Source organism: Piliocolobus tephrosceles, chromosome 7 (genome assembly GCF_002776525.5).
Source record: "Piliocolobus tephrosceles isolate RC106 chromosome 7, ASM277652v3, whole genome shotgun sequence".
Lineage (NCBI taxonomy): Eukaryota > Metazoa > Chordata > Mammalia > Primates > Cercopithecidae > Piliocolobus > Piliocolobus tephrosceles.
In genome coordinates this window covers 115,924,771-115,950,333 of record NC_045440.1, presented here as the reverse complement: position 1 = coordinate 115,950,333, position 25,563 = coordinate 115,924,771, and the positions used below count along the sequence as shown (strand labels likewise).

The 25,563-nt window shown below is 34.7% G+C and overlaps 1 protein-coding gene across 1 annotated transcript in view; it reads left to right on the top strand.

Annotated features, from left to right (window-relative positions):
• Window positions 1-25,563, top strand: part of CSMD3 (CUB and Sushi multiple domains 3) — a 1,271,497-nt gene that overhangs the window by 978,520 nt on the left and 267,414 nt on the right. The window contains exons 28-30 of the mRNA XM_026454566.1: window positions 9,542-9,680; window positions 12,392-12,579; window positions 23,690-23,884. Coding sequence (XP_026310351.1) covers window positions 9,542-9,680; window positions 12,392-12,579; window positions 23,690-23,884 — 522 coding nt within the window. The remainder of the gene's footprint in view (window positions 1-9,541; window positions 9,681-12,391; window positions 12,580-23,689; window positions 23,885-25,563) is intronic.

Sequence of the window (25,563 nt, the reverse complement as noted above, 5' to 3'; positions counted from 1 at the left end):
GTAAGCAACTTGGGAGAAGATTCCATATCTTGTTCATCATTGTATTTCTTGTAGCATTTGGTATATTCAAATGTATCATGTTTTAGAGAGAGAATCTTATTTTTGTTCACGTATACCTAACTCATAAACTTCACAGTGATTTATTTTGAAAGCCCCATGGAAATAGGAAAAGAGTGTTAGTTCTTCATTTAGAAATGAACAAGCTCAATCAATTATTCAGATTTATTTTACCTCATCTTGTAACTCCCCACACAAAATTACAAAATCACATTCATTGGTCATTAACTGTGTCTTAGGCACTGTTCTAAACAGTGGGAAATCAGCAATAAAACAAGACAGAAAAGTTCTCTGTTTCTATGAACTTACTTTCCAGTGAAATAAATAAATAAAAAAAAAGTTTTACAACACATTTTCTCTAAAAAAGTTGGATTTGAAAGAAACACTAAAATCAGCAAACAACATACAAAGGCCCAAACCAGACAGACAGTTCTAGATTTCTGCTGTAAAAAATAAGACAACTGCCAAAGAAGTAAATTTATTAGAGACCCTTTTATAAAGCATGAAATAATGGCATCGCTTGAACAGTTCAGATTTAGCTATATCTCCCATTACACTATTTCTATTCACACCCATATTGTTTTTCATGTAACACTGCAAGATTCTGAATCAACAAATATCAATTAATTTACCTTTACTGTAAGTGCACTCATAGAATCTGATAAAAAAACTGTTAAGAAATGTCTGCAAAGAAAGAGATTAAAATAATGTATCATATTTGTTTCAAAATTTTCAAGTTTGTTTACCACTCAATTAACCAAAACATTTTCAACTAAATTAAAACTTCTTATTCTAATTAATTGGAATTTGACCACATAGCTCATGAAGAGAATATTTATGTAAATAATAAATTATAAAACACCAAAATCTTACTGTAGAACTTCTTGCTTTATTGTGATTCTTAGATTTGACTAAAGGATGTTGCTTATTAGAATTACCAGAAGGGCTAACTTATGCCAATTGTTTTTACATAGAATCCTAAAATATTAAATGGCTTATACAAAAATTCTAGATAACACTAAAATCCAAGATGCAAAAGATGAAAAAGTTCAGAGATCTGCTGTTATAAATTTCCATTTTTAGACAAGAATATGCTTTAGCTAGCAAGTCCTATTCTAAAAAAAAAAAAAAGCTGAGTACTAAATCTTACTTAAGTTAAGCAGGTTGTGTGAGGTTTTTGTGTAGATAATGATACTGTGTATTATTTTTGGTAGGAAAAGCTAGCTTCAGGAGAAGATATAAATTAGAGCTTCTCCGAGGAAGAAAATAACCTTAAAAAAAAAAGTCTAAAAAATTGCTAAGGCTGCAGAAAGCTTGACCTCTAAAACTGATAAGAAAGAACGTCATGATTGGAAATACCATGCCAAAGATTAAACACTGAACTTCTTAGAAACTCCATAATTCTATGTCTCAGACCCCGGAATGTAAAACATTTTGCTTGCTTGCATGTAGAAACAGTCTTATAGCAAATACCAAACAGAAGGACGTTGTCTTTAAGGGAGTTAATAGAATTCATTCCAACAAAATTGACAGTGCGCAAATTACTTTGGTATTGCCAGAGGGAAAGTAGCAGCACTCAATATGAAGGTAAATAAGGAAGACATCAATGTGAGTGGGCTTTTGAGAAAGAAAGAAGACACAAATAAAATTGAATTTGGGGAAAAAATTAAGAAGATCGTAAAATAGTTATCCATAGTTGATGCCCATGTAACTGCCTCAGAAAACACTGCATTCAGAACAAATTACTGAAAACTTAATTTATGAATCTCTGACTTGTATTTTGAATGCTTTATGGTTAGATGGGTAAAAATAGAGATACATTTCTAAATGCTATTTAGAATTGAGTATATTTAAGATAATTTTCTTTACTCACTAAAAATTTGGGATTTACAAACGTCAGATAATGTCTGTGCTTTTCTCATTGGCTTTCATAGAGTTTCAAAATCAACCACAGCATTGAAATATATCAAGAAATCTTTGATAAATAATTTAAATAGATGCACACCTGTGTTCCCAACTGCTCAGGAGGCTGAGATGGGAGGATTGCTTGAGCCCAGGAGTTTGAGATGAGACTGAGCAACATAGTAAGACCTTGTCACTAGAAGAAAAATAATAATTTAAGTAATAGAATAAAAATAATTTTAGAGGGTCTTATATCTAAATAATAGATAATTTATATGTAATAATTTTTCTTAAATCTTTTGTGATAAAGGATATACATGTATAACATGTACATGTACATATATGTGTGTATCTCTATACAATTTCTAACAATAAAAAAGACCAATGTTCCTTGTCAAATAAGGACAATTGAAACAAAATTACTCCCCTACTCTCTCCAAAATTATACATAATCCAAGTGGAAAAAAATCACAAAGAATATTTTGCTATCATTCTGGTCTTTTTTGCATATATACATACATGTAAGCATATCTCATTTTATTACAATTCACTTTATTTCACTCCACAGATACTACATTTTTTTTTACAAATTGAAGGGTTTTGGCAACTCTGTGCCAAGCAAGTCCTAATAGACTTTTTTTTTCTAATGGCATGTGCTCACTTCATGTCCCTGTATTACATTTTGGTAATTCTCACAATATTTCAAACTTTTTCATTACTATTTTATTGTTATTGTGATCTGTGATCAGTGATCTTTGATGTTACTATTGTAATTGTTTCAGGGTGCCACAAACAAATGCCCATGTAGGACAGTGAACTTAACCAATAAATGTGTGTGTTTTGAGTGCTCCCGTAACTGCCTGTTCCTCCATGTCTATCTCTTTCCTTGGGCCTACCTATTCTCTGATACACAATATTAAAAGTAGACCAATGGCCTCTGAGCATTCACGTGAAAGGAAGAGTTGCACATCTGTCACTCTAAATTAAAAGCTAGAAATGATTAAGCTTAGTGAGGAAGGCCAGTTGAAAGCCAAGATAGGCTGATAGTTAGGCATCTTGAATCAAATAGTTACCCAAGTTCTGAATGCAAAGGTAAAATTCTTAACAGAAATGGAAAATTCTACTCTAGTGAACACAGGAATGATAAGAAAGCAAAACAGCTTTGTTGCGGATATGAAGCAAGCCAGTGGTCTGGATAGAAGATCAAACCAGCCACAACATTCCCATAAGCCAAAACCTAATCCAAAGGCAGGCCCTAATTCTTGTAAATCTATAAAGACATACACAGGTGGAAAAGCTGCAGAAGAAAACTTTGAAGCTAGCATAAGTTGATTTATAAGGTGTTTTTGTTGTTGTCATTGTTTTGAGATGGAGTCTCGCTCTGTCGCCTAGTCTGGAGTGCAGCTGTGTGACCTTGGCTCACTGCAAGCTCCACCTCCCGGGTTCATGCCATTCTCCTGCCTCAGCCTCCTGAGTAGCTGGGACTACAGGCACCAGCTACCACGCCTGACTTTTTTTTTTTTTTTGTATTTTTAGTAGAGACGAGGTTTCACCATGTTAGCCAGGATGGTCTCGATCTCCTGACCTCGTGATCCGCCCGTCTCAGCCTCCCAAAGTGCTATGATTACAGGCGTGAGCCACTGTGCCTGGCCGATTTATAAGGTTTAAGGAAAGCAGCTATCTCTATAACATTAAAATGCAACGTGAATCTGTAGGTACTGAAGAAGAAGCTGCTAAGATCACTGATGAAAGTGGCTTCATTAAAAACAGTTTTCAACGTAGATTAAACAGCATTCTATTCGAATAGTGTCATCTAGAACTTTCATTGCTGGAGAGGTGAAATCAATGTCTGGCTTCAAAGCTTCAAAGGACAGGCTGACTCTCTTACAGGGGCTAATGCAGCTGGTGACTTTAAAATAAAACCAGTGTTCATTTACCATTCTGAAAATTTTAGGCCTGTTAAAAATTATGCTATATCTACTCTGTCTGTGATCTATAAATGGAACAATTAAGCTTGGATAACAGCACATCTGTTTACACCATGGCTTACTGAATATTTTAAGCCCATTGTTGAGGCCTACTGCTCAGAAAAAAAGATTATTTTCAAAATATCACTGCTCATTGAAAATGTACCTGGTCACCCAAAAGACCTAATGGAGATATGCAAAGAGATTAATGTTTTTATGCCAATAACACAACATCCATTCTGCAGCCCATGGATCAAGGAATAATTTTGACTTTTAAAGTGCCATTATTTAAGAAATATATTTTACAGTACTATAGCTGCCAAAGATAGTGATTTATGTGATGGATCTGGGCAAAGTAAATTGAAAACCTTCTGGAAAGAATTTACCATTCTAGATGCCATTAAGAACATTTGTAGCTGGGCGCGGTGACTTATGCCTGTAATCCTAGCACTTTGGGAGGCCGAGGCGGGCAGATCATGAGGTCAGGAGATCAAGACCAACTTGGCTAACATGGTGAAACCCTGTCTCTACTAAAAGTACAAAAAAATTAGCAGGGTATGGTGGCAGACGCCTGTAATCCCAGCTGCTAGAGACGCTGAGGCAGGAGAATGGCGTGAACCCAGAAGACAGAGCTTGCAGTGAGCCGAGATTAGGCCACTGCACTCCAGCCTGGGTGACAGAGCAAGACTCCGTCTAAAAAAAAAAAAAGAAAGAAAAAGAACATTTGTAAAATTCATGAGAGGCAGTAAAAATATCAATATTATCAGGAGTTTGGCAGAAGTTGATTCCAATCCTCATGGATGACTATGAGGGCGTGTTTAAGACTTCAGCAGAAGAAGAAACTGTAGATATGCTAGAAATAGCAGGAGAACTAGAATCAGAAGTGGAGCTTGAAAATGGGACTGGATTGTTACAATCTCGTGATAAAACTTGAACAAATGAGGAGTTGCTTCTTATGGATGGGAAAATAAAGCGATTTATTGAGATGGAATCTACTTCTGGTAAAGATGCTATGAACATTGTTGAAATGACAACAAAGAACTTCAAATACTACATAACTTAGTTCATAAAAGCAGAGGCAAAATTTGGGAGGATTGTCTCCAAGAAGTACTGCTGTGGGCAAAATGCAATCAAATAGCATCACATTCTACAGAGAAATCTTTCATGAAAGGAAGAGTCCAGTGATACGGCAGACTTCTTTATTATCTTATTTTAGGAAAATGCCACAGCTACCCCAGGCTTCAACAGTCACCACCCTGATCACTTAGAAGCCATCAACATGTAGGCAAGACCCTTCACTAGCAAAAGGATTGTGACTCACTGAAGACTCAGATGACCATTCTCATTTTTCAGCAATAAAGTATTTTTAATTATGCTATGTACTGTTGTAGACACAATGTTATTATACACTTAATAGACTAAAATATAGTGTAAACATAACTTTTATATGCACTTGGAAACTAAAAAAGTTTTGTGACTAACTTTATTGCTATATTTGGTTTATTGTGGGGGTCTGGAACTGAACCTCCAATATCCCCAAGGTATGCCTGTATATACATTTGCTATTACACTTTTTTCATATTCACATATTATTTTAAGAGCCCCAAAGGTAAAATGTGTTGCTATTTTTATTTAAACACATAGCTACAAATTAGATTGTGCATTCATCAGTACAGTCATCTTCACTGTTTGTATAATCAATAATCGAGATGGGCAGAGGTTACTGTGGATACCAGATGGTTGTTATTACATATTAGTGATGAATACTGACACCTGAGTGGAATATTAAAATAAAATGTAATAAGAGAAACAACAGAGCTTGGCAGAGGTTACTATGGATACCAAAATGGTTTAGAGAGAGTTTAAGGTAGTGCCCATTCCAGGAAAACTTCCTGGAGGCAGTGATGAATCTAAAAACATAAGTTAGAGTTATGTAAATGTAGAAGGGAAACAGACATTTCAGGAAGAAGAAATAAAATGAGTAAAGTCATGGAAGAACAAGGAAATATAAGCAGTATGATAGTATTTGAGTATAATTTATGTGTATACCCTGATGGTTGATGAAATTGGAAAGGCTGTAGGGGTCAGATCATGAAGGCTGTATGGGAAATGGGACATTATATTTTAGACAACATGAAACAGTTGCAGAATTTTATGCATACACATAGTATGATTAGATGTTTTCACTGAGAAAAAAATTAGGGAGTAATTATTTCAATTATCAATTGTAATAATTCAAGAAAGAGAGAAGGGTTAGACCTATTGGTAGTAGGCAAGAAAAGAAGGACCAGTTGAAAATAGCTACAAGGTGGGTTTTGGCAGGGCTTCTTGATGAATTGGATATAAGGATGCAGTGAAAAAAAGGGAAGACTCTTAGACCTCTAGCTTGGGACTACAGGTGGATAGTACTGCTTATCTAACAATTTAGGAACCTAGGAGAAGAAGCCAACTTGATTTGAGGTTGAATATTTAGGCTATTCTATGTTTGATGTACCGATAGACTACAGAGGGAGATATTCAGTAAAGACTCTGGCATATGGTTTAGACTTCAGCCAAGAAATCTGTAGGAGGAGATAGGGAAGGGTGTTATCAGTGTATAAAAATTAGAAGATAAAAATCTTAAGTTTACATATGGTCAGCAAGGAAAAATGTAACAGTAGAAATTAAGAGAACTACGTAAGGAACTCAGGAGATCACCAAAATTATAAGGAGATGTAAAGGAAGAAGTGTATGATAATAAGACTGAAGTATGTATAACGACACTAGAAGAAAACCTCAGAAATACTAGTTTCTAAGATTCCAGAAATTAGGACAGTGAATCTAAGATAAAGATCAACAATTAAGAATGACTACAGATATGAAGAGAGAGATAAAGGTAGCAAAGTCTTAATTATTATTATAAATGCACAAGTCACCTAAGTATAAGCTAAGAAATGTTGTATTGGGAGCAAGCTAAGAAATGTTTGCACTGGGTCAATGGTTGAGAAGAGAATAAAAGGTAGAAAGGACCATGCAAAGACATCTAGAGGCCAAGCATGGTGGATCACACCTATAATCCCAGCACTTTGGGAGGCTGACGTGGGTCCATCACTTGAGCGCAGGAGTTCAAGACCAGCCTGGGCAACATGGCAAAACTCTGTTTCTCCAAAAATACAAGGATTAGCTGCATGTGGTAGTGCGTGTCTGTAGTCCCAGTTACTGGGGAGGCTGAGATGGGAGGATCTGAACCTGGGAGGTCAAGGCTGCAGTGAGCTGTGATCGTGCCACTGTACTCCAGCCTGGGCCACAGAGTGAGACCCTGTATCAGAAAAGAAAAAAAAAAAAGACACCAAATCTAGACTGTTAGACTGTCTAAGTAATAGAAAGGTTATTGTGTCTCTCTAAATGTAATTTAAAATAGAAATAAATGATTAAAACTTATGATAATTTTTCTCATGTTGAATACCTTGGCACTTTTCTTTGAGAAACAACATAAGAAACATTTTCTTCCTTTGGTTTTCTGCTTTTCTAGTCTTGTTAGTCATCTTAATCTGTCCCATAGGTACATACAGCACAGGGGTGCAGAAAGAGATAAGAGTAGATTTCCCCTTCATAAAGCTTAGTTATGCCAAATTAAAACACACAAACACACACACACAGAATTTAGTAAGAAGAGACTTTGATTCAAACAGGATTATTGCAAGGAGCAGGGAAGGCAGAGAAGGGACTATTGCAACAGAGAATACTAAGGCTGTGAGATCTGCACCTATCTCAGGAGTTAGACAAAAGGTTTTTTTTCTTTTTTAGAGAAGGCTAAACGAAGATAGAGAGAACTAAATGTGAAGTCAGAGGCAAGGGCAGCCTGACTGAATAGTAGATCAGAGAATGTTGTGCTCTGAATCCAGCCTGTTCTCAGGAAATATCCTGTGCTGTCTTAAAGCTGAGAGGGAGACAAAGTTCAGGAGCCCAGAAGAAGGAGGGAAACGTAATCAAAGTTTGTTTCACAAGCATTTTATTCAGATTAATCAGTGAGCCAAGCAGTTCAGCTAGAAGCAAAGAATGGGAACTGGCAGGGTCTGTGGCTGGTCTTGCCATAAACAAGATGGTAACAAAGACAGCTTATCTAAGTCATAATAAGTGAATCTTATCTAAGTCATATGAGGCAGGGTGTTTCCTTACAGTAAGCCATTTTCAGACAAAAAAGAGTGAAAATGGATAGGTCATAGGGAACTCTCTTTTGTTTTTAAAATGAAAGAAACCTGAACATATTTGTGGATGAAGGGGAGGAAGCCAGGAAAAGTAAGGGAGATAAATAATTGGACAAGTGTTTTGAATAAGGAAGAGAGATTATGTGACCAGGTTAAGGGTGGTATCTTGATTAGGAGGGACTTTATCCTGGGATTGTAAAGAGGAATAAATTTACAGGAAGCATTTAAGCTTGGAGATGGAGGACTACAGAACATTGAAGCAGTTTATGTCTAATCATTTTATAATGTACCACAAAAACATACAAGTGACAGGAAAGTAGTGGTGAATACATTAAGTCTGAGCAACTAGACACTCTCAATATAGTAAGAGCTGAGACAACTTTTTGAGAGTGACTCAGGTATTGAGACAAGAGTAGCAGAGGGGCATGGAGGAAGGCAGTACCAGACAAAAGGCAATGGAAAAATTACCAAACCAAAGTGATGATATTGCATATCTCACCTCATGGAAAGAACAGAAATGCTGAAATGTTGGCAGAATCAAAATTCTCTTCCTTACAATACCAGTTTTATGGGTCAAAAAAATTTCATTTCTCTTATAACTGAATGCTCATATTTATCTCAGAAAACTGCAATTTCAAAACCCAGGTGAGGGAAGAATGCTGATGTACTGATTATGTGTAGGAGACATCATGAGAATGTCAGAATCCTAACCTTAATGTCCCTCAGTTGAGTGTGTGTATTTATTTGTATTACCCACTCTCTCACACCACCATGAAGACTTCCATATTTTTCTTCATTTCTCTATTTTTGTGAAGATGTCAATATCTGTGTAATGTATAACTTCTTGAACATAAATTCTGTTTAACAAACTTCAACAGTAATCCCCTAAAGAATCTCTTTTCTGAGTTTCACTGACAAGTTTTTGAAGCTGTCCATTGAAGTGTTATGGAAACCTTTGTTTGAAACTGCAGTAATGTACTCAATACATAAATGGTGCCAGGAGAGACATGAAAATAAGCTAAATATCTCATATCTTATTTTTCTATTTATTATTAGAGGTTTTGTTTTGCTTCGATCTGATTTTTTCTGGTAACCAGAGGCAAATCATCTTTACCACTTTTTTTAATGCTTTTCTTTTGACATGAAACAAAATAATAATAGAAAGAGAGAAAAGTATATATGCATTCTTTTTGGTCTCTTGAAGCCAATAAAGCAGCTAAATTTTATGTATCCATGTAGGTATGCATGTATTCAGTATTTTAATGGTCTTTCTTGAAAGATAATGGTGTATCCAAGCTTCAGGTACTATAAAAGTCAGGTGTGTACAAAGCCTCATAAACTCTTTTAGAGAGATGATTTCAAAAATACTGATAGCTAATAAATTGTATTAATGTTTAAAGAGATTTTATTTATTTGTTTAAATTAAAGCACCTTGTGGAGGCAATTTAACAGGATCTTCAGGCTTTATTCTTTCGCCAAACTTCCCTCATCCATATCCGCATAGCAGAGACTGTGACTGGACTATCACCGTCAATGCAGACTATGTTATCTCCTTGGCATTCATCAGGTGAGTTCTTATATATTTCCACGTTAAAAAAATATATTGCTTGGCCATTTTGCTTTAGCATTTGCACTAGACAAATTCTTATTTCAATACATAGCATTTTGTTATTTTTTACTAATCCCAGTGCCAATACTTGTTCTAGCTTTGCCACTGTCATTCGTGTTACCTTGGGCAAGTTAATTATTTGAGTGAGCCCCCATTTTCCCACATGAGGCTAATAGCTGGCATCACAAAACCTGGCCTCTTTGCATGAATATTTCATTGGAAGTGTTAGGTAATAGCAACTCAATGATTTTCCAAGTAGAAAAGTCCCCAGTCTTTATTGTCCAAGGTTGATATAATCAGTATGTTGACTCCAGTAACACAATTCCTTTTTCTGCCACCAGTGTGTTAAAGCCTCTTAGTATTTATGTGAAATGTTAAGCTTAAATATTCAATATTTTCTAATATATTAAGGCCAGTTTGTTTTTCCTAAGTAAAGATAACTTGAACTCATACAAATTCAGCATAATTGTAAATAAATAAAATTTTTATTTTTGTAATTTGTAGTGGTGCATTGCTAATTAGTAATACCAAAGTGACAACAATGATAATTTTAGTTTTATGCCAGGATCCTATTGTAAGACAAATTCCCAAGCTAAATACTATTATTATCCCCATTTTCCCAATTGAGGAAACATCAATACAGACATTAGAAATATCAAAATAGATGATACAGGGATTAGTTTACATATGAAATTATTCTAGTTAATAACTTGAGGGTAGAAGGATATATTACATGAAGTACATGACCTAAATTTGATTTCTAACTCTATCATTTATTATGTGACCTTAGGGAGACCACTGACTTTAAAGAGCCTTAACGTACTCATCGGTAAAATGAAAATCATAGTCTCTTTCTTATACAGCAGGACTATTGGCAAAATGAGTTAATATTTATGAAAGTACCTTGTAAAACATAAGGTAATATTAGAGTGCACTGTCCTTTCAGTTTTTCAGAAAAAAAAAAAAAACATAACAACTAAGACTAAAATTTCCTTAAAAAGAATATTTTTTGTTTTAATTTCATTTTCAAAGAAGTTGCAATACTTCAAGTATTGATTTAGTCCCAAACTATAAATTAAAAATAAATATACTGTGTTCCATTGTTAAATAATCTTTCAGCCTTCCATGCATAATAAATACTCCTGTGTCGTTTACAAAGCCGTTGTTTCTAGTGATTCTCCCAACAGAGACAGTCAAGGAAGTTGTAATTAACATCAAAGTTTAATGTTGGAAGAGATGAAATTCAGAAGTTGTGTTTTATCTCAGAACAAGGTAATAAGTAATGAAATAAAGTTTAATCTTCCAATTTCTGCTATGTTATTATACCGACAGTTACCAAATTCAGGCCTCAGATCCACTGAAAAATTTCAGGATAAGTTAATTGAATTACATTTTTGAAGCTACTGAATAAATTAAAGCAAAATATAATAGTGTGATGGTCTCCCAGTTTTCTCATGTTAGAGGGGCCCATATATAAAAAAAGGTCTGGGAACCTCTGCGCTCTCCCCTTCTCTCTTTACCACTCTTCATGCACAAGTAAAATGAGTAGCTGGACTCTTCTTTCCTGTACATGAATATGTAAAGGATGAGAATCGTGGAAAGTTAACTTCTATAAATTCTTTAAGTTTGGAAATAATACCTTTCACCTAACAAATCTCTTGTTTAGATGCAGGCAAGTACAATACAACTAGACAAAATAGTTTTTCTGCTGATGAATGTTTAACAATGGCAAGTTTTACTGGTTATATCATAAACTGGTTGACTTTTCTTGCTGACCTAAATTAATCTATCCTTTTCCCCATGTTTCTCTACCACAGTATGAGTTAGGAAATAGAGAAACTGATTGCGTATCTCCTGTCTTCTAAATATATGGGTTCCATGATCATTGTGGGACAATTGTTATACTTTTGAAGGTTGTTAAGGCAAGTTTATTATGCAAATCTTGTAATATTAACACAACTGATTTGAATCATTTACATGCTAAAATATCCTTTTTCACATTATGTAATTCTGATAGTGTATTGGTTTGATATCTCCTACATTAGGTTTTAAAAGAAGAAAACATATTTACTTTCAGGAAAAAGAATGTCTAATACAATGTGCAAAGCTTCGTTTGAGTTATTTAAATGTAAATAATATATTTCAACTTTTGATTTCAGCTTTTGTCTATATCTGATATATAGAGTTAAATTTTTTAGCAATAAAAATGCTCATAAACTTTGGAGTACTATTTATGAAGAAAAAATAGTTTGTGTTTTCATGATGCAAAATATATGGATGAAAAAGTTTTAAAAACACATATTATCCTCTGCATAAACTAACTTGCATAAGAACATGTCACTAACAAGGGCAAAAACAAGGCTTGAACTTACATTCTCTGACTCCAAATCCTGTATCTTTTCATCAATTAACTCTTTGTCTTATAATCACTTTATTTCCTCTGCATACAATGTCCAACTTAAAAATATGTAAAAATGTTAAGTTTTTTTGTTCTTTTCCCCTGCTTATTTGATATTTATATTAAATATGTTGTTGCCAGGTGATTTTTTATATTAGCTTATTTTGACAGTGTCTTTTATTATTTTTAAGCACTGATTTAATGTTTGATTATGTAACTATTATGGATAATAGCCTAATACTTCCCTTTCTTTCTTTTTTTTTTTTTTTAGTTTTAGCATAGAACCAAATTATGACTTCCTCTATATCTATGATGGACCAGACAGTAATGGCCCACTGATTGGAAGTTTTCAAGACAGCAAGTTACCAGAGAGAATAGAAAGCAGCTCAAATACAATGCATTTGGCTTTTCGGAGTGATGGATCTGTTAGTTACACTGGATTTCATCTAGAATATAAAGGTAAATATGAACATTCCATGTTAGTTTCATGATTTAAATTATAGATATTTTATACAGGAGAATAATTTTGTATTTCTAGTTAAGGCTCTTTAAAGTCAGTGGTCTCCCTAAGGTCACATAATAAATGATAGAGTTAGAAATCAAATTTAGGTCATGTACTTCATGTAACAATGTATAACCCATTGTTAGTGGTTAGTTTTATGTGCATTTTTAAATGCAGATTATGTATAGTTCATCTCATAAAAGCGTTCTCACAGTAGACTTTTCTTATTAGTGAGAAGGAAATTAGCATTTCCCTAATTGCTACCAAAGGAAATGTATCAGGCAAACAAATTAGCAATTAGTATATTGGAGGAGTTGGCTGAAGCCACACAATATTAAAAGACAAAAAATATTTAAAAAGTCTCATTTTTTTAGAAGCTGAATTTTCAGTCAAATACCTTCATTTGGAGAACACTTTCAGTGATAAAAGGAACAAAGTAGAGGATAATTGTATTTCAGAAAACATGTAAGTTGGGTGCCATCACTCATGCCTGTAATCCTAGCACTTTGGGAGGCCAAGGCAGGAGAATTACTTGAGCCCAGCAGTTTGAGACCAGCCTAAGAAACAGTGAGAGCATATCTGTACTTTTTTTTTTTTTAGCTAGTCAAGAGGGGTGGCATACATCTGTAGTTCCAGTTTCTCAAGAGGCTGAGGCAGGAGGATCACTTGAGCCCAGGAGATGAAGGCTGTTAAATATGATCATGCACTGCAGGCCAGCCTGGAAGAGCAAGACCCTGTCTCTAAGAAAATGTACACAGATACTTAAATATGTCAATATTCATAATAAGGAAAACAAATATAGTTATCATGTTTTAGAATACTTCTGCTAGTGTTAAAATGAATTGTGTTAGAATGCCTGTGGATATTCATAATTATATTTTTCTAAAATTTTGTAGTTTATGTCTACAGGAACAGATTTATATTTAGATTGCATAAAGTTTAAATTTATTTTGCAACTACTGAGTCCATGAAGGGCATACTGATAATTCATCTCAAGTTGTCAACTGATTTCTGAAAATACATGCTTTGATTTGTTACCACATTTTGTTTAATATTTTCAATAACTGAAAATTATATAGAATAATGAACTGCAAAGCATCCATCAACCAACTTGACAAAAATTATCATTCTGCTATATTTGCTTCAGATCTCTTTATTCTTGTCTTAAAAAATCAAATATCGTATATACAATGGAAACTCCTTTTGCATTTGCCATAGGAACAGGGGATAGTCTCTTCAGGGCTATCATAAGAGGTCACAATAAATTTCACAACAACACATGATATGGGTAAGAAAGACGTTTTTAGGGAAATGAAGCTCACAAGTCAGCAAGAAACAGATGCTTGGAGTCCTCCAATATCTCTGTCATCACTTGGAACTGTATGCCAGGTCAAAGGTAACTGCTGGACTTAAACAATATAGTTTTCATTCCAGTGGAAAGGCTGATCCCTCCGTAAGTCTCTCATTTCACAAGAAAAAGCAGGAAAATGGCCTTGTTAGTAGGAAAATATGCAGGCCATTTGGCACAGACAGTGAGGTTTAGGGTGCTGGCTGTTTTTTGGGGTTTTCTGCAAATGCTACCTGCTCTGTATCAGAAGATGCTTGGGGGAAGTTTAGACCTTGGGTTTATGGGTTAGAAACTCTTTTAGGGAGAGTGAGCTTGACCGCAACATCACTGTAACCACCTGGTAGATAATTCCCTTACCATTTGTGGGAACCTGGCTAGCTGACCATCTAGGCAAACCATCTTGAGCATTCAAGGTCATTTTTCAGACATTCCTGCTCTTTTCATGCTGGTATTCCCCCAATCCTGAATTTGATACTTATCCTTTCCATGTATTTATGCTTGTACATATTTTTATATTTCTTATTTTCATACAAAGTTTGTATTTTTATTACGTATATATCCTTCTGAAAATTGATTTGGCCCCTTACGTTGTTTTTGAGATTTATCAAAGTTAGAAGCATATAGCTTTAATTTATTAAGTCCTTTATGATACTCCACCATATGGCTATATCAAAGTTAATATATAAATTATTCTGCTGATAGACATTTAGGTTGTTCTAATTTATTACTACCAGAAATGAATGATGATGAAATGAACATTCTTTTACATGTCGTCTTGAATATATCTGTGAGACTCTTTTTAGAACATCTGTATACTTAAGAGTGAGATTACTAGGTTAAAGGGTATGAACCTCTTCAATGTAACTCTATATTGCTGAATTATTCTCTAAAGAGGCTGTACCAATTTAAACTTTCAAAAATCAGAGGATGAGAGCTTCAGAAATTCCACAGTTTTTAAAAACCAGTGCTTTTGTTAAACTTGTAAGTTGCTAATCTTATTAAATGATATCTCATTGTTGTTTTTATTGCCTTTTCCCTTATTACTATTAAGTTGAGCATCTTTTTCCTATTTTGCATACTGACGTTTCCTTCCTTCCTTCCTTCCTTCCTTCCTTCCTTCCTTCCTTCCTTCCTTCCTTCCTTCCTTCCTTCCTTCCTTCCTTCCTTTCTCTCTTTTCTCTCCTTCCTTCCTTCCTTCCTTCCTTCCTTCCTTCCTTCCTTCCTTCCTTTCCTTCCTTCCTTCCTTCCTTCCTTCCTTCCTTCCTTCCTTCCTTCCTTCCTTGAGATGGAATCTTGCTCTGTCACCCAGGCTGGAGTGCAGTGGCGATCTCAGCTCACTGCAACCTCCACCTCCTGAGTTCATTCAATTATTATTAATTGTTTTAACTATAGTCCCAAGTTTTAACTATGATGTATATTGCCTCTGAATTATTACTCTCTATTACAAAAATATATTATTGAAGTGGTGTTGTTGTCTGAGGTAAATACCCAGGGTTTGCCATTTGGCACCAAGAAGATTAAGGACAGGGACAAACATGAGGAATGAGTTTAGGGGCGAAGGTTTAATAGGCAAAAAAAAAAAAAAAAAAAATAGACAAAGAGGACAACTCTCTCTTTTTCGTAAGAGAGGGGCATCCGAAAGGGAAAGCCGGCCCCGCTGTTAACTGTGTCAGATTTTATAGGCAGGCTTGAGGTGGCGCTGTCTGAGTTACATAGGACCCATAGACTGGTTTGACCAGGTATGACATTTACCTAGTGTGCGGGGAAGGCTGGTCGCCCCACCCTAATCTTCTTATGCAAAAGGAGCCTTTGTCTGGCAGGGGCTATATTGTCTTTTTCTTACTGTACTCGAGGTTTGGCAAGGGCAGATGGAGCCCCCATTTTGGACATGCCTAGTCCCAGGTAGCCTTTTCCTGTGGACACAACTGTGGGCCTTCACCTGTGCAAGTTTCTGGCTTGCCTGTCTATGTCTGCAGCTCCATTTTACAGGTGGCTCTGTGTTAGAAAAGAAAGTGATTTGAGGGCTGCTTTTCATTAAAAGGAAAACCTTAGTATCTGCCTAAGTAATTTATTTTTAACTCCTGTATCCTTGTCCAATTGATTTAGTACCGTCTGATTGAGCTGTAATTTTTCTTCCTTATACTCTCCTTGTCTGGTTTTGATACCAAGATTACACTACCTGCCTAAATTTGGGAGCATTCTCAATTTTCTAGTCTTGACAATAGTTTGTATAAGATAGGATTATCTGTTTCTTGAACGTTTTCTAGAACTAAAACTACGGACCCAGTGATTTAAGGTGGTGAAATTTTAATGGCTGTAAATATATCTAGATTTGCTTTTTTACCTTAGATTTTAAAAAATCTTTTTCTAAAAACTAGTTCCTTTTATCCATGATTTCACATTTATTGACATGAAAATATTCACAGTATTTATCTTACTTTATTTGCTGCTGCGTGTTTTTGTTAACACTGTTTAATATTTTTATTAATATTGCTTCTATCTATGTTATTTCCTCCCTTTTATTTTCTCTAGATTTGCTAATCCTTTTCCTCATTTCTTGAGATAAATACTACTTTTTTTTTTTTTTTTTTTTTGAGACGGAGTATTGCTCTGTCGCCCAGGCTGGAGCGCAGTGGTGCGATCCTGGCTTACCGCACCATCCCTGATTCAAGCAATTTTCCTCCCCAGCCTCCTGAGTAGCTGGGATTATGGGCGTGCCCCACCACGCCTGGCTAATTTTTGTATCTTTAGTAGAGATGGGGTTTCACCATGTTGACCAGGCTGGTCTCAAACTCCTGACCTTGTGATCTGCACCCCTCAGCCACCCAAACAGCAGGGTAAACAGGCGTAAGCCACCACACCCAGCCAATACTGCTTGTTAATTTGCATTTTTCTCTTCTGATAATGAGCTTTTGGATCTACACATTTTCTTTAAGAACCTCTTAAGCTGCTGTGCAACAGTTTTGATATGTAGAGATTTATCATAATTTTATTCTAAATTGGATCTAAGTATAGCATTATGATTTTTCTTTGCTGAAGTGCTACTTAAAATTATTTCAAACTATCAAAACAAAATTTTAATCTATAACTTATTATATTATAAATTTCTAATTTACTTGCCTGATCAGAGATGTATGATTCTGATTCTTTGGCTTATCATAGGATTTGTTTTGTGGTCCATTGCATTGTCAACGTTTATGTTCCTTGTGTACTAGGAGAGAAATTTGTATCATCTAATGAGTGCAAGTTTTTTGTATACATCCAATAAATTCCCTAGTTATATTGTTAAATATCCATCTTCTCACCGTTTTTTAACCTGTTTGGTCTAGCAATTATTGAAATAGTTGGGGAAAATCTACTATTCTTAACTTGCCATTTTTCTTAAAATTTTTACCACTTTTGTTTATATATTATGAAAGCCTGTTTTCAGGTGCATATAAATTGAATTTTTTCAGTTTTTTTGATACCTTGGATTTAGTATATTTACACTTACTAGCCTTTTTCTTTTATTTTTTGCTTTATATTTCTTTTGCTTTTTCTGTATTCCTAATTTCAAAATCTTCCACTTGCTACCAAATAATATCAATATTTGATATTTTATTTCTTGTTTATTCACTTATTTATTTTTAAGTTTACTTACTATGTGCATCCCCCTCACTCCAGTAACCCCCTACACATATTCTAAAATACAAGTTTCTTAAGAGGAAAGCCCTTGTCTGTTCATTCATCACTATACACTAGTGCCAAGAATAGTGCCTACACACAGTAGTTTATTCAATTTGTTACTCGATTGGTTTTGAGCATTGCAAAGAAGTGTTTTCTGTTTTAAAATCAAGTCAGAATTCGAATATTAGAATAAAAACATTCTTTAAATGTAAGAAACCTTCGAATTGTATTCCTTTTCTAAATTTTATACATGAGAACTTGGCTTAGAAATAGCTACCTGCAAGCTGAAAGGCTTATACATGTGACCTGTTTTAAAAAGAAAGAAAGAAACCTTTTAGGAAATCTGTAGAGATAAAGTGAGGTTCTACTGTAAATTAATATTTAGTAACAACATTTCCAAATATCACTATGATAAAAGTTGCAGCAAGAGTATCTCACTAGAAATCCAGTGGAAGATGGTCCTGATTACGACTTTCTTTCTCATGGAAACTGATCATGATCTTATAATGCTTTTTCTAGGTAACACTCCATGTAGCCCTTACTAAAGCCCAGTAGTTAAGCAATTGAGATAAAAACCTATTTGCTATTATCTCAGCTAAATGTACGTCCTTCCCTATTTCCCCAGCTTGATCAGTTTCAATGTTTTCATCACTTCCAAAAACTTAAGATTTATACTGTCATAGATAAAGAACTACAAATATAATATTTTTTTAAAAAAGATATTATTTACTATGCACTTACTCTACTGTAGGTTCAATGATTAGACCTCATTAGTAGGCATGGGAAGGATATAGATAATGCATATATAAATGCAATAAAAACATTACAGAACAATCTTATAAGTATTGTTATCCCCATTTTACAAAGGATACAATTGAAAATCTAATTGTTAAAATGATTTACACAAGACTACATAAATTATTGTTACCATTAAGAATAAAGGCAAAGAAAAATATAAGCATAGGTAGAGAGAAATACATAATTATCCCATTAACTACATCCTTCTTCCCCACCCACTGTCTTCACCTACTATACCAATACCTATTTAGACACAATTCCACCAAGTCTTATTTGTATACACCAGATAATATTTCCTTATAATAATGTTCCCGAGATCCAATCTCATTAATTCTCTAACCTGGTCCTCAAACCCAAACCCCCCGCCCTGTTTATGGGAAAATCTCATTGCCCACTTCAGGGTCTCCAAGGTCTGTCTTACCAGCTTCCTTATTTCCTATTCATAGTTTAATAAATGTTTCCTGTCTAATTGTCCAGTTTCTTAAGGCTAACAAAGTGGTGCTGATGTTTATAATGATCATTGAAAAATGAACATCTCATTATTTTCAGCATAAAAATATGCACACCCAAATAAATGGACACATACACTGAGGCCTCAGATAGTAAAAATATTTTTCTTTATCTTTTGTAACATATATCACATACCTTGATTTAAGCATGTTGGTTTCTATAGCACTTAAAAAGTAATTAGTGATCTTTTTCCTTTTTAAAATTTTTAATTTTTACAGGTTCACAGTAGGTATGTATATATTTATGGAGTACACGAGATATTTTCATACAGGTGCACAATGTGTCATAATCATTATCAGGGTAAATGAGGTTTCCATCACCTCAAGCATTTATCATTTATTTATGTTACAAACATTCCAATTATATTCTTTTAGTTATTTTTAAATATACAATAAATTATTGTTGACTGTAGTCACCCTGTTGTGCTATCAAAGACGAGATCCTTATTCATTCTATCTAACTTTGTTTTCACACCATTAACTATCCCCACTTCCCACCCCTTACCCTTCCCAGCCTCTGGTAACCGTCATTCTACTCTCTGTCTCTACAAGTTCAATTGTTTCAATTTTTTGTCTACCACAAATGAGTAAAAACATGAAAAGTTTTCCTTTTTTATTTTTAATTTTTGTGAGTATACAGTAGGTATATACATTTAGGGAGTATATGAGATATTTTTATACAAGTATGCAACGTGTAATGACCAACATCAGGGTAAATGAGGTATTCATAATCTCAAGCATTTATCCTTTGTATTACAAACAAACTATACTCTTTTAGTTATTTTTAAATGTACGATTAAATTATTATTGACTATAGTCACCCTGTTGTGCTATCAAATACTAGATCTTATTCATTCTTTTTAATTATTTTTTGTACCCATTAACTATCCCCACTTTTCCCCCAACACCTCCACTACCCTTCCCAGCCTCTGGTAACTATCCTTCTACTCTCTAACTCCATGAGTTCAATTGTTTTTAATTTTTAGCTCCCACAAATAAGTAAGAAAATGCAAAATTTGTCTTTCTGTGCCTGACTTATTTTACTTACATCCTCCAGTTCCATCCATGTTGTTGCAAATATTTCATTCTTTTTTTATGGTGGAATACTACTTCATTGTATATATATGCCACTTTTTTAATATATATTTGTCTGTTGATGGACACTTTAGGTTGCTTCCAAATCTTGATTATTCTGAGCAGTACTACAATAAACATGAGAGTGCAGCTATCTCTTTGATATACTGATTTCTGTCTTTAGGATATATACTAGCAGTGGGATTGCTGGTTCATAGGGTAGTTCTATTTTTAGTTTTTTGAGGAACCTCTATACTGTTGATACTGTTCTCCATAGTGGCTGTTCTAATTTACATCCCCCTCAACAGTGTACAAGGTTTGCCTTTTCTCCCCATTCTTACCAGCATTTGTTATTGCCTTTAATTAAAAATTAAGATGTAAACTTTATTGTATATGTTCACTTCTAGCTCTAATAAAACATATATATATACACACACACACATACATACATCTATTTATATTCAGCAGAAATAATTTTAAAATAAAACGAAAATATTTTAGATGCAGCAGATCTAAAATATATCTTCTGACATATTTTATTTGGAGACTATAAGGAGGCAAAATACTCTTTTACCTAGTATCTGTTCAGTAGGCAAATCGCTATTAAGCAGATAAAATTAATTATGCATAAAAATAATGCTAATAACTTGTCTGCCTCATAATTTTTATTCAGAAACTAAAATCAGCTTTCCAGCTGCTGCCTAGACATTTATATAAGTATTCGCCAGGTGTTTTCGAAATTTCCAGGTGTAATTGCCATGACACACATGGATATAAACAAAGGCAGTATTATTCATAGAAAGCTAGTCACCAAGGATTTAAAACAGTATATAAACATTATAACGAGATAAGTGCATTCTCTCAAATTGAGGCTAGCAGTGTAAAATTGTTGCAGAGTCAATATTTTTAAATTTGTCAAACATGTTTCCCTTTCCTCAAAAAACAGGATGCTTGCATTACAGTTTCACTGACAGTTATTGAAACATTGGGGAAAACTTCAAGGAAGGAGAAAGCAAACTTTTCAAAAGATGAATATTAGGAGAATAGACTTGTCAAAGAGAGTAATTATTTTAAACAGAAATTTAAATCCTTCATTTACCCTCCAGGGACTTAGTTCAATTTCACGAAGTCCAGCTGTACATGACAGGTTTCTGTTCTGTCTAAAAATTACATTGTGTTTTCCTGCTTGTTTAAGGGAAGGTACAATGTAAGGTTTTATTTTTATAAATAAACAAATCAATCCCTGCATCACTAAAGCCCCATTCTTAGTGACCAAATTAAGTAGTCACCCTGCTGGTTCTTTCATAAAAAGAGTTGTGTGAGTATTTTATATGAAAAGAAATATATTCCATGGTTTGGGACAAAATTTTTATAGAGCAGCTGAGTATAATGTATGGAGTGCAAATTTTGCGTATATGTATCAGTGTGTGTATGTGTATGTGTGTGCTTGGGAGAACATCAAGTCATTTAGCTCTGGTTTGAAACTCAGGAATCACAGTTATCTGCTTGCACATATCAGCACACCTCCTCCCCTACAAACTTCCCATCACCTTTTCACCTAATCTGTTCTTTATTCTCTCAATGCTCACTTTAGATACCACTTTTTCAGTGAGGTTCCTGAATGCTTCCCTTTACACGGCATTCCAGAATTGCAAGTCTTTATTTAATGTAATTCCTTTCTTTAACAGACTGTAATTTCCATGAGTGCCAGAACATTTTCTGATTGTCCACTGCTACATTTCCAGAGTTAGTAGGGTAGTGAGCCCTTAAGTAGTGAAAGAAAGAAAAGAAAAGAAAAGAAAAGAAAAGAAAAGAAAAGAAAAGAAAAGAAAAGAAAAGAAAAAGAGAGAAAGAAAGGAAGGAAGGTAGGGAGGAGGGAGGGAGGGAGGGAGGGAGGGAGAGAGAGAGAGAGAGAGAGAGAGAAAGAAAGAAAGAAAGAAAGAAAGAAAGAAAGAAAGAAAGAAAGAAAGAAAGAAAGAAAGAAAGAGAAAAAAAGAAAGAAAGAAAAGGAAGGAAGGAAGGAAGGAAGGAAGGAAGGAAGGAAGGAAGGAAGGAAGGAAGGAAGGAAGGAAGAAAGAGAATAGAAAGGGAAAGAACTTTTTTCATTTCTCTGATATTCTATTAAAATTATTTAAATGTTTGGTTCCACCATTCCCTCTTTAGTTGAATTGGGAGAAATTATATATAGTGTTCTTCTTAAAGCACAGATTTCTCATTATTTCTTATATATGTTAAAGTACAATAAACTCTTTGCAAACTTTTATGAATGAAAGAAACATATTCTTACCGGTATAATTAATTATATTTTGATATAAAAATATGTTTGTAGTAGCCAAACACCAAGATATCATTGACTTAAATTCCAAAGATTCCATGACTCATATTCAGAGATATACCCACTTTCTGATTTCTTATTAACACAAAAAAAATTCTAATGTAGAAAATCACTACATTTGTTATCCTGATTTATTGTGATGGCCTTTACGTTGTAATTTCTTTATTATTTTTTAAGTAATCAATAATTACAAAATGGAAATAATCTCAAGGCCTCATCCAGATCTGTTAACAACAAAGTGTAATAGTACATTTGCCATAAAATGAATGAACTAATTCTATTTCTCTACATATTTTCAAAATATTCTGTCAGTCTCTTTGTTCACTATCTGGATACAATGAAAACAATTCCTCTGTTGTGAAAGGATTTTATTTTTCAATCTGTCTGTTACTTCTAGCTTTGAAAGTGTTTTGCATAGGGATAGATAATCTTTCCAAAAATATTGTGGTTTGGGTTTTGCTATTTTATATTGGGAGACCTCTGATAAAAATGTGGAGAATGACTGGAGAAAACAGGGTAAGAAAAATTGTTGCAGGGCAGAGAAATAGGGCCTTTTATTTTGCGGTAGGTAGTGAAATGAACTGAGCTCAACATAGGCAGAAAAAGCACTTCTAGATTCAGTAACATGGGATGGGCATTACTTGTGGGGAGATCTTTTAAATAAAGACATTTTGTAAGGGGTTCTGCTTTTTCCCCAGAGTAATTCATTTATAGTACCTACACATGGATTATAACACACATAATGTTTATAATAAATTCTGAAATCCTATGTTTGACTATATACTTTAGATACTAAGTTTAATGGGAAGATCTATGACGATCTTTATAATTTATTTATTATCTTACTAATAAATATGCATTAGCAATTTGTCAGATATGGATAAGGGCTCCTTTGTACTTTGAGCCCCCAAACAAAGACAGAAATGGTGTTGCTGCTTTTTCCTTCTTGGTTAGAAAAAGAAGTGAATATGTCTTAAAGGTCCATAAAAAACAGTCAGTTGTTCCTTGGTATCCCTGGGTAATGGGTACCAGAACTTCTCAGATACTAACATTCACAGATGTGAACATATAACTTATATACATCCTCCCATATGCATTAAATCATCTCTAGATTACTAATAATACAGGATATGATGTAAATACTAGGTAAACAGTTGTTATACTGTGTTATTTAGGGAGTAATGACAAAAAAATGTCTGTACATATTCAGTGCAGTACAGTTTTTTCCAAATATTTTCAGTGTGCAGTTAGCTGAATCCACAGATGCAGAACCCATGTATTACAGAGTGCCAACTGTATTTTAAAGCAATTAATGTTATATTAACACTGTTTTACAGCAAAACTCCGAGAGTCCTGCTTTGATCCAGGCAATATAATGAATGGCACCAGACTTGGAATGGATTATAAATTAGGGTCAACAGTCACCTATTACTGTGATGCTGGTTATGTTCTTCAAGGTTATTCAACACTCACCTGTATCATGGGAGATGATGGAAGACCTGGATGGAATAGAGTCTTGCCAAGTTGTCATGGTAAGAAACATATTTTTATGGATGAATTTTCATTATTAGGAAAAATGGGCTGGGCGCTGGTGGCTCATGCCTGTAATCCCAGCAATTTGGGAGGCCAAGGCGGGTGGATCACGAGGTCAAGAGATCGAGACCACCCTGGTCAACATTGTGAAACCCCTCCCTACCAAAAATACAAAAGTTAGCTGGCCGTGGTGGCACGCACCTATAGTCCCAGCTACTCGGGAGGCTGAGGCAGGAGAATCGCTTGAACCCGGGAGGCAGAGGTTGCAGTGAGCCTAGATCATGCCACTGCACTCCAGCCTGGGCGACAGTGCGAGACTGTCTCAAAAAAAAAAAAAAAAAGTCATTTCTGTGTTTCAAAACAGCAGCTATTCAACATACAATCTACAAGTGTGGTATTGGCAATGCAGAGATTTTATCAATTATTATTATTATTATTATTATTGTTGTTGTTGTTGTTGTTGTTGTTGAGATGAAGTCTCACTCTGTGGCCCAGGCTGGAGTGCAGTGGCCAGATCTCAGCTCACTGCAAGCTCCGCCTCCCGGGTTTACGCCATTCTCCTGCCTCAGCCTCCCGAGTAGCTGGGACCACAGGCGCCCGCCACCTCGCCTGGCTAGTTTTTTTGTATTTTTTTAGTAGAGACGGGGTTTCACCGTGTTAGCCAGGATGGTCTCGATTTCCTGACCTCGTGATCCTCCCGTCTCGGCCTCCCAAAGTGCTGGAATTACAGGCTTGAGCCACCGTGCCCGGCCTATCAATTATTTTTAAGTTGAATTCAATAAAGAACTGATTTTGGAAAACTGCCTATATTCCCAGGTGTCTCTAAAGTAATATTCGTATAATAATAGGCAAACCTTCTGAGAACTGGGTTATGGCCTGTTATGCTAATTTTTGTGCCCTCAGGATTTGTACCTGAAAATGTTAGGTGCTCAGAAAACATTGGCTGAGTACATGAGGAACAAACACACTAAAACTGACATTTCAACCCAAATAGATAAATTTAATAATTTAAATATTATTAAAAGCTGTTGATAAATATTTGTCTATAATAAGGATAAGGAAGAATGTGTATTCTTCTAGAAATTAGGTTGCCTAGAAGGAGATAGAATACTGCATATTTAAAAATCATATACTTGTATATAACTCTGTATAAGAATGGAGATACAGTGAGAAAGGAAAAACAGAGAAACAGTGATATCACTGCTTAGGGTTGCTAGAGACTCCCTAGTCCATTAAATGATTCTAATGCATTGTATGAAAAGTAACACAGAAATGATATCATCTAGGACAGATTTCCCAAACTATGGGTCACCAACAGTGAATCATAAAATCAATTCATTGAGTTGTGACTAGCATATAATAAACATATAAGTGAATCGAATAAAATTAAATTTAAAGTTAATAAAAATAATAGAAAAAAGTATACTTTTTTATTATACTTTATGTTCTAGGGTACATGTGCACAACGTGCAGGTTTGTTACATATGTATAGATGTGCCATGTTGGTGTGTTGCACCCATTAACTCATCGTTTACATTAGGTATATCTCCTAAAGTTATCCCTCCCCCCTCCCGCTACCCCACAACAGGCCCCAGTGTGTGATGTTCCCCTTCCTGTGTCCACGTGATCTCATTGTTCAATTCCCACCTATGAGTGAGAACATGCGGTGTTTGGTTTT